The following is a 10,000-nucleotide window of genomic DNA, read 5'->3' on the forward strand; positions in this document are numbered from 1 at the left end:
TGTGCTGAGTGTGTTGTGTTGTGGTGTGCTGTGCTGAGTGTGTTGTGTTGTGTGTTGTGGTGTGTTGTGCTGAGTGTGTTGTGTTGTGGTGTGTTGTGCTGAGTGTGTTGTGTTGTGTTGTGTTGAGTGTGTTGTGTGGTGCTGAGTGTGTTGTGTGTTGTGTTGTGTTGTGTTGTGTGTTGTGCTGAGTGTGTTGTGTGGTGCTGTGCTGTGCTGTTCCACGGACCTGGTCTTGTCGTCGGTGGTGAAGTTCTGCACGATGGCGCGAAAGTCGGCCCACTGGCTGGGCGTGACGTTGAGCAGCCGCTCCACCCCGGAGAGCCGCACCCCGTCCACCTCGTGCTCCTTCAGCCAGAACACCAGGGCCGGCTGCAGGGGCCACAGGAAGTCAGAGGGTTAGGGCCACAGGAAGTCAGAGGGTTAGGGCCACAGGAAGTCAGAGCGTTAGGGCCACAGGAAGTCAGAGCGTTAGGGCCACAGGAAGTCAGGGCATTAGGGCCACAGAAAGTCAGCATGTTAGGACCATAGGTTTTACTCAGTGCAGTTACCCAGCTAACTCAGGAATCCTGCTTTGAGGGTTTTACATTTACATTTTACATTTTAGTCATTTGGCAGACGCTTTTAATCCAAAGCGATTTACAAGCGTGTTGTGCTGTGCTGTGTTGTGTTTTAATCCTGCTTTGTGGGTTTTACTCAGTGCAGTTATCCAGCTAACTCAGTAATCCTGCTCTGTGGGTTTTACTCAGTGCAGTTATCCAGCTAACTCAGTAATCCTGCTCTGTGGGTTTTACTCAGTGCAGTTATCCAGCTAACTCAGTATTCCTGCTCTGTGGGTTTTACTCAGTGCAGTTATCCAGCTAACTCAGTAATCCTGCTTTGTGGGGTTTACTCAGTGCAGTTATCCAGCTAACTCAGTAATCCTGCTCTGTGGGTTTTACTCAGTGCAGTTATCCAGCTAACTCAGTCATCCTGCTCTGTGGGTTTTACTCAGTGCAGTTATCCAGCTAACTCAGTCATCCTGCTCTGTGGGTTTTACTCAGTGCAGTTATCCAGCTAACTCAGTAATCCTGCTTTGTGGGTTTACTCAGTGCAGTTATCCAGCTAACTCAGTCATCCTGCTCTGTGGGTTTTACTCAGTGCAGTTATCCAGAAAACTCAGTAATCCTGCTTTGGGGGTTTACTCAGTGCAGTTATCCAGCTAACTCAGTAATCCTGCTCTGTGGGTTTTTACTCAGTGCAGTTATCCAGCTAACTCAGTAATCCTGCTCTGTGGGTTTTACTCAGTGCAGTTATCCAGCTAACTCAGTAATCCTGCTTTGTGGGTCCCGCCCTCTCACCTTGAGCTTCTCCGCTACATCGGTGACCGTCCCGTTAGCGAACCACGGCTCATGACCTTTATAGTTCGGGGTCAGATCCAGAACCACCGAGATACCTGAGAGAGAGAGGGAGAGAGACAGGTCAAAGGGCAACTGGTCAGCTGGCTGAATCAACAGATGAACAGACAGGATAGGAACTGACTCAGGAAGCTGTGTTATATCTTAATCATCTCAGAATTATACATTAACCAGCGTCTCACATGACAAGGAGTAATCACTTCACACAATCAAACTCTCTCATCACGATGAAGACAAACATGAACGCAATCAGACCTGACAGAGAACACATAGCACAAAGACAAAGGAGCACTTTTCATTAACTATCACAGAGGCCATTTTGCGTAACTTGACTAAGAGCAAACACAGAGGCCATTTTGTGTAACTTGCCTAAGAGCAAAAACAGAGGCCATTTTGTGTAACTTGGCTAAGAGCAAACACAGAGGCCATTTTGTGTGACATCACTAAGAGCAAAGACAGAGGCCATTTTGTGTAACTTGCCTAAGAGCAAAAACTGAGGCCATTTTGTGTAACTTGACTAAGAGCAAACATGGAGGGATTGTTGAACAGATCTGCACAGCGGTGAAGGGGCTCACTCTTTTTGTGTGCCGTTTTGATCAGGTTCTTGAAGTGATCCATGGTCCCCAGGCTTGGCTCGATCTCGGTGAAACTGAGGCTCTGTGGTTGGTTAGCTTTGGACGTGTGGATGGGCCCCAGAATCAATCCCTTCACTTTTAGGTCACTCAGGTAGTCTATCTTCTTCGTCAGTCCTGCAGAAAAACAAAGAAAGAATATTACACAAAAATGCCGCATTCTGTGTGGCTAGTACAACACAATTATTATAATTATTACTATTATTATATATTTTTTATTGCTATTGTCTTATTAGTGTAATTTTTGTTGTTGGTTGTCATTACATATTTTCTTGCTTTTCTTACATATAAATTCAGAATCTCGTTCAAAACTGAATCTCATTCAAAACTGACTAGTCGAGGACTTTCTTTGCTGTGGTGGTATACGATGCTATATACGCTCCGTCTCTGCAAAATTGATGTACTTTGTGAAAATTCACATTAAATCGGTATTTAAAAAACTATACTACTTGTTGATGCAACAGAATATACATACTCGCTGGTTGCAGGTACATGGTATGAAGTAGCAAAGACTACAAAGAGTTAAACTCCTGAAAAAAAGTTTGGAAATTTGTGTTGTATTGTGTTGCTCATTTGCCTTTGCGATAACGTCCCATTTGTAAAGATCATTTTTCAGTTGTGAGGGGGCCTGGATGTGTTTGAACGGCACTGTTTGTGAGACTGGATGTGCCAGGCTGTTGTGGCTGTGCATGGTTCTTCCACCCGCTACTGAGGCTCCTGACTGTTTGTTAAATGAAAAAGGCCTAAAATTACTTCTTCTTACTTATGTCTTGTTTTCTATTTCTTGTTATTGATAGAGTACAATCATCCAATCCCCCAAACCACTCAAAACAACAGAGTCAATACCAACAGGAGAATACACTGACATTGGCAGGGAAATTTGGCATGTTTCTTTGGGACCCCACCCACATAATAAACTGTGCTGCTCATCCCACAAATGCATGATCCTTACTAATGGGACATCACTGTAAAGGGAAATGAACAGGCTTTCCAATGACATAAGATACAATGCTGGCGCAACAGGCTAAGATGCAGCGGACCTGCGGTTGCAGTTCACTGCAGTTGCACACCGGGGACCAGGGTTTGATTCCCGGTCCTGCCAAAAGCCAAGATTGTCCGGCTCACGTGGAGCAGCATGATTGGCTCGCTGCTCCAGAGGGAGGGACTTGGTGGGTTAGCTGATCGCTGCACAAAAAGCACCTCAAGCGCCTTGGAATCACGGTCACGAGCACGAGACGAGACGGCTTGAGGAAGGCGTGAGGGACAGGGTGTGGGCGGTGGATCTAATACTGGCTCTAATTGAATCAGATGGGGTACAATTGGCCACCAAATTGGGAGAAAAAGGGAAAAATCTGAAATAAATTTTTAAAAAACAAAACAAAAAAAAAAACAGATATGATCGACCAAACACATCCAAACTTTTTTTGAGGAGTTTATAAATTGTAAGTTTATAAATATAAAGAGAGTGAACTTCAATTATGTTTCTGTATGAATATCCCTTATAGCAGCAGGTTTACAAAGTAAGCAACTTTAGTAATTAGGGTTTAAATGACTCTGAAATGGGTATTAGCATGAGACTATACTAGCAATTTAGACAGCGCACTGCAATCATCTTGATTTACATCTGGGAAGCATGGAAATCCAATGCTAGTCTCCACAGCGAAAGCACATTGCAATCAACACTATTATTTTGTCATTTTCATTATTAAATAGTCCTTCAATAATTTGTGTTCTTTCACCCTGAAACCTTCATACAATTGTAAAAATATCAATATTGGGGTGTCTCGGTGGCGCAGCCTGCAGAGCACTGACCGCATGCTCGTTGCGGTTCGAATCCGACCGTCTGACATTTGTTGCATGTCTTCCCCCCTCTCTCTCTCTCTCTTGCTCCCATTCTTCCTGTCTCTCTATACTATACTGTCCAATAAAGCTGAAAAAGGCCTTAAAAATATCTTTAAATAAAAAAATAAAAAAAAATCTAAATTCAGTCTTATCCTCTCCGTATTTTATAGATACAGGGAGGGAGACAGGGCTGCTGCATTGAGCTGTTTCTCAGACCAGAGCACTGCCAGTTTGAGTCCCAGACCAGAGTACTGCCAGTTTGAGTCCCAGATGGGGCACAGTCATTGCACACTTCAGATATGCATTAAGTGGGGTTTCTTTACACCATCTCCAGCTGTAGAAATATGAAGGAATGTGAGCTATAGGAGAGAGAGGCACCCCTGCTGCTCCAATAACACAAACACAGTCTTCAGTCCGCCCGTGTGTTCCTCAGGGGCACATAGCCTCTTATAACCTCTTATAACCTCTCTGATAGGATCCAGAGGAAAGGGCTCGACAGTGAACATGTGAGAGGAACAAAACCACAGAGGGAGAGAGAGGGAGGGCGGGATGGAGAGAGGGGTAGAGAGAGAGGGAGAGAGTGAGGGAGAGGGAGGGAGAGTGAGGGAGAGAGAGGGAGGTGGAGTGAGGGAGTGAGGGAGAGGGAGGGAGGGTGGGATGGAGAGAGGGGTAGAGAGAGAGAGGGAGAGAGTGAGGGAGAGAGAGGAAGGTGGAGAGAGGGAGGTGGAGTGAGGGAGAGAGAGAGGGAGAGTGGGATGGAGAGAGGGGTAGAGAGAGAGGGAGAGAGTGAGGGAGAGAGAGGAAGGTGGAGAGAGGGAGGTGGAGTGAGGGAGAGAGAGAGGGAGAGAGGGAGGGAGAGAGAGGGAGAGAGAGGGAGAGGGAGGTGGAGTGAGGGCGAGAGCTGGATTGTGCTGGATTGTGCTGGATTGTGCTGGCTCAGCAGTCATGTGGCTGAGCGGCTGAGTCATGTGATCGTTGAGCTCTCAGCGCACATGTGCCACTCCGCCTGGCGCTGCCATGGAAACCACCGCCTCTCACGGAAGCCTTCTTCTGTCCCCCACCCCAAAGTTCTCCCTTCATACACAACACTGCCAGAGAACTACTGTTCCCAGATCCCCCTCCTGCCTCCAACTCCCACCATGCATTGTCCCTGCACCTCATTTGTACCTTGAAAAGCAAACTAATTTGTACCCAAAGAGAACATTTCTGGAAGTTAAGGGTTTACTGAGAAGAACGAAAATGTACCTCCACTGTCACTTTACTTCTGAGGGTGCACACACACATACACACCCACCCTAATACAACTGCACACACCCCAATACAACAACACCCACCCTAATACAACTGCACACACCCCAATACAACAACACCCACCCTAATACAACTGCACACACCCCAATACAACAACACCCACCCTAATACAACTGCACACAACCCAATACAACAACACACACCCTAATACAACCGCACACAACCCAATACAACAACACACACCCTAATACAACTGCACACAACCCAATACAACTGCACACAACCCAATACAACCGCACAACCCAATACAACAACACCCACCCTAATACAACTGCACACAACCTAATACAACCGCACACAACCCAATACAACAACACACACCCTAATACAACTGCACACAACCCAATACAACAACACACACCCTAATACAACCGTACACAACCCAAAACAACAACACACACCCCAATACAACTGCACACAACCCAATACAACAACACACAACCCTACACACTACTCCTCTAAAAATACTTTCCCCACCCCACCCCCCTTCCTACCTTGCAGGGTCTTCTCCTCGGTGAACGCCGCCACGTTGCCCACCTGGTACAGAGGCCCCTTGTTCCACCAGTTCATTTTGGGCAGGGGCTTGCAGCGCGGGGCTTGGATGATGATGCCGATGGCCCCGGCCAGCATGCCCAGCCAGCCCAGCCAGAAGAGGACCAGCAGGGCCCAGCGTGTCCGCACCCACCTGGGGCAGCAGCGTCCGCAGGTCACCCGTACAGTCCAGCTCAGTAGTTACAGTTATCACTATAGCTATAGTTATTGGTATTGTTATAGCGATAGTTATTGGTATTGTTATAGCAGTAGTTATCTTGATAGTTCTTGGTGTGGACGGGCCTCTAGATGCATCAGTAACTGACGCAGCTATTATCAATTTTAACTTAATTAAAGATGACAACAGTCAACAAGCTGTGTCAGGCCATTAAGGTTCATCTCGTAAAAGGATGTAAAACGTTGGTGGTCTCTCACCCGGGCGTTCCAGCGACCTTCAGGAGCTCCTCTTTGCTGAGGCCGGTGAACTTGACCTCCTCCTCATCCATCTTCACTTTCACGCTGCCGTTCTTCTCGGCGGCGGTGGGCGAGATCCCGTCGCCGTTCCCGGCCTCCACAGCCGTCATGGGCTGCTTCTCCTGGTCCACCTCGTTCAGCTCCACGTCCTTCATCTCCACCTCTGGGTCCTTACTCATCTCTCAGCCGGCTGAAGCTTCGGTCACCTTTACAAAGCACGATGTAAATGCGTTTATTTTATTTCATTTATTCCACAGGGACAGTACATGTTCATCAACATCACTGTTCTGTGATGTAAATATGCCATATTTTGCCAGATCACTAACTTCCATCTGCTGTGCCTGGGCAGGCTGATGTTAACACGTTAACAACATGTTTTAAAGGCTATCTGCCTGTATGCCACATCCTCTCAGAAAAAGAAAAGGTTCCAAAAGAAACCCTTCGATTGCATAGAAGAACCCGATCTAGCTCTTTGTTGGGAAAAATGATTTTGTCCGTAAGATTTAACACCTCACACCCATGATAGAGGGTTCCATAAAGGACTGAAAAGAGTTAATCTATGGAGACAAGCCAAATTACATCTGAGTGTCTGACAGCAATTAGCGCAATTACATCAATAGTGCTTGTATAGTGCTAAGTAATTTGCGGGAGAAATTGCATCACATCAATAGGCGACGACTACATAGTACAGAGTGTTCTAATGTAGGCGTTTACACCGTGAAGCATCCTTCAACAGTGTGAACAGACGGGTTAACACTTCATGGACTTCGTACTTGGGACTACAATTTTGACAGCAAGAAGATGATTTATTTTTTTCTTGATGGTGATTCATGAACACAGTATCCAAAAGATTCAGCATCCGCATTACCATCATCGCATGTGCCCGCGCTGGCACGAGCATGTGGCGGACCCGGCACACTTAGCTTACTGTAAACCCGGAAGCTGAAATAACCGTATAAACCGGTGTTTGGCAAAATTATAATATTCAAAACAAAAGTAAAATGACGTCCAGGTCCAGACTATGTGAAAACTGAAAAATAATGACCGAGCATCTGAACTAGAGTCCGAGAGGAGGCAAACCAAGGAAGGATGATGCTGCTTCCACTGCGGGGGAAACCGGATAGGTCCAGTTCCATTGTGTGATGTTGAGCATACAAGAGCCGTCGGCTATGATTAATGCTGTGGCAACCAACGAGCCGTTAGCCTATACAGTGCACCTATGTTTATGAATACAGACTTACTAACGAATAAATAAATATCAATAAACACTTCTAAGGTTTTACATTTAAACAATTTCGTGTGAAAAAAATGAACATTTCGCCAACGAGTTACTGTAGGTAGCCTACATTACAATCGACATTTAATCATAGGCTACAAACGACGGAGAAAAGAAAATACTTCTGACATTGTAATGTTTCATTTCAATTCAAGGATAGACATTACAGATATACATCTGAAATTACCTGTAAAAATGTCGTCTATAGCTGTCTTGGTCGGCGCTTTGAATATCTGCGACCTTCTCGCATCTAATGGCAATAACTCTTTCGGGGACTTAGCATCACAGGCTGGTTTTATATAGACTACATGTATCCGGCGTGCTGTTGTAGGCGACCGCCCATTTTAAAGGTGGAACCATTCCAATCGAAGACTGAGATTTATGTCGATTTGCCGCGTCAAATAGCTGTTGAATTAAATAGCGTTAAGACAACCAGTTCATGTTTTCAACAATCGTGCAATCGTATTACCGTAGTCCAGAGTGTGAATTTAACCCAAAACGCCAAGTCCACCTTAAGAGTAGCCCGTTCCGCTCACGCCAGAATTCCCCGAACAGAAGTCTGGAAGGAGAGGGGGGTCTTCAGTTTGTATGGTCATTTATCAGGAAGACTGACTTACAATACAATCCTCAAGATTTAATCAAAGGCTTCGTAGTTCTGTTTTTTATTCGTGGCGTGATTGACACTGAAGACAGCTTATTGCTGTAACGTTTAGCCCATTCGTGAGTGGCACCGCTCATAGTTCACATCTTTAATCAAACAATTCGTTCGTTCAACTGATGAAAACTCCTATACGTTTTCCTGAAGACAAATATATCCAGATTTATTTTGGGAGGGAGTTGGTTTTCTCGAGATACATGGTAATTCCAAGAGCAGAAGCGGTGAATGTGTTTTTAAACAATTGTTACACTTTGTTTTACCAGGAGAATCCCATTGAGATTAATTTATTTTTACCCAAACACTCTCAGAAAAAATTGGTTTGAGTAGGAACCCTGTGATCCCACTGAAGAACACTGTATCCAGTTCAAGGGTTCCTTGTCTGGAGTCTTTCACACCTATGATAGTCACGTATAGAACTGAAAAGGGTTCCTCTAAAAGCCAACTTTTAGAGAACGGCAAGGTACTGTCCCAAGCATGAGGAATTTGGAACACAGATTGTAACTACGACTGTTCTTTATAAAAAGACAAAAAGATAAGAAGCAAGTTTACCAAAAATAGCTTGATAAATGAAGAAATACCAGTGACACAATCTGCCATTCCTTAGAGAGGGTGGGGCTGCTGGTGGATATGTGACCGAGCATTTGTAATAATAATAATAATAATAATAATTATAATAATTATAATAATAATAATAATAATAATGAGAGCACCTGAAGGCATGTCCAAATGTACACAATCTCATGGCACACCACTCTCAGAAGTGAGAAGCACACTGTCATTGATGTTCTTTTGTGGGTTTTAACGAAGCAATATGCATTTTAATTACATTTATTTAGGCTGTTGTAAATGGTGTGTGTGTGTGGTGTGTGTCTGTATGGTGTATGGTGTGTGTGTATGTGTGGTGTCTGTGTGTGTTTCAAAGGATTTTTCACATTGGCATACCTGACCTCAACTGATAGCACACAGGTTGGGAAATGCTCATGAAACAGTAGATGAGGCAGGCACATAAATCGATCACAGATGTAAACAGTAGATGAGGCAGGCACATAAATTGATCACAGATGTAAACAGCAGATGAGACAGACTGGATGGATTGCAGTAATCAATCAGTGGCAGTGGTAGTTTACACTGGGTTCAAAGGAGAAACAGGAAATAACTTGTGGCATGGGTACTGTTTGCCTTGTGACAGTTTACATGATTAAATTAACTGGCTAAATGAATAGATTAATTAACTGATGAGTGAAGTTTGCACTGGCCCTTCAGAGTACAGAAGCCTTTAAGAATTTGGTCCCTCTTGTGTTGGTGTTCTATGTGCGTTTGTTCAGTCAGAAATAGAGTGCTAAGTTTGAGAATCCAGTGTTTCTCTAACCTGCGTCTCTCCTCCGGTGTCCAGTTATTGTTTGTTTGAATGCTCAATATTTCTAGTGCCTCAAGTCCATGGTGAAGGAAATGAGCCACCGGGTGTGTGTCTGTCTCTTTATGATTTCTAATATTATATATATGTTGTGCTAGTCTACATTTAATTGTATCTCCTACATATTTTATACCACACTGTTTACACTTAATGGCAAATATGCAGTTTTTAGGATTTTTGGTAAGTGTTTGTTTTATTATATAGGTTGTGTTAGTAGTGGTGTTCCTGACTGTAGTGGCTTGTTTGTAGAATACTGGGCCCTGTGTAGGTATAGTATTAACTTCTGGTAGTTTGCTACTCACCAGATAATCTTTAAGATTTTCATTTATTTTATATGCTGAGATAATTTTATAGTTCTGGATAATGTTTGTGTTCTGTTGGGTGCGGGTTAGATTTAGCTTAATTTTTCTGTTTGCAGCTAGGCTAAATGCTGAGTAGGTGGTGTTTAGCGGGATGATTTTCCGCGTG

The 10,000-nt window shown here is 44.3% G+C and overlaps 1 protein-coding gene across 2 annotated transcripts in view; it reads right to left on the reverse strand.

Moving 5' to 3' along the window:
- The window catches only part of LOC133120161 (amino acid transporter heavy chain SLC3A2-like), a 12,049-nt gene extending 4,259 nt beyond the window's left edge, over positions 1-7,790 (reverse strand). For both annotated transcript variants that reach the window (XM_061230235.1, XM_061230234.1), the window contains exons 1-6: positions 7,648-7,790; positions 6,146-6,390; positions 5,674-5,864; positions 1,970-2,143; positions 1,338-1,432; positions 227-369 (exon numbers count right to left, since the gene is read on the reverse strand). In XM_061230235.1, the coding sequence (XP_061086219.1) occupies positions 227-369; positions 1,338-1,432; positions 1,970-2,143; positions 5,674-5,864; positions 6,146-6,363 (821 nt within the window). In that variant the 5' untranslated portion in view covers positions 6,364-6,390; positions 7,648-7,790. The remainder of the gene's footprint in view (positions 1-226; positions 370-1,337; positions 1,433-1,969; positions 2,144-5,673; positions 5,865-6,145; positions 6,391-7,647) is intronic.
- Between the last annotated feature and the right edge of the window lie 2,210 nt (positions 7,791-10,000).

Source organism: Conger conger, unplaced genomic scaffold (genome assembly GCF_963514075.1).
Source record: "Conger conger unplaced genomic scaffold, fConCon1.1 SCAFFOLD_61, whole genome shotgun sequence".
Classification (NCBI taxonomy): Eukaryota; Metazoa; Chordata; class Actinopteri; order Anguilliformes; family Congridae; genus Conger; species Conger conger.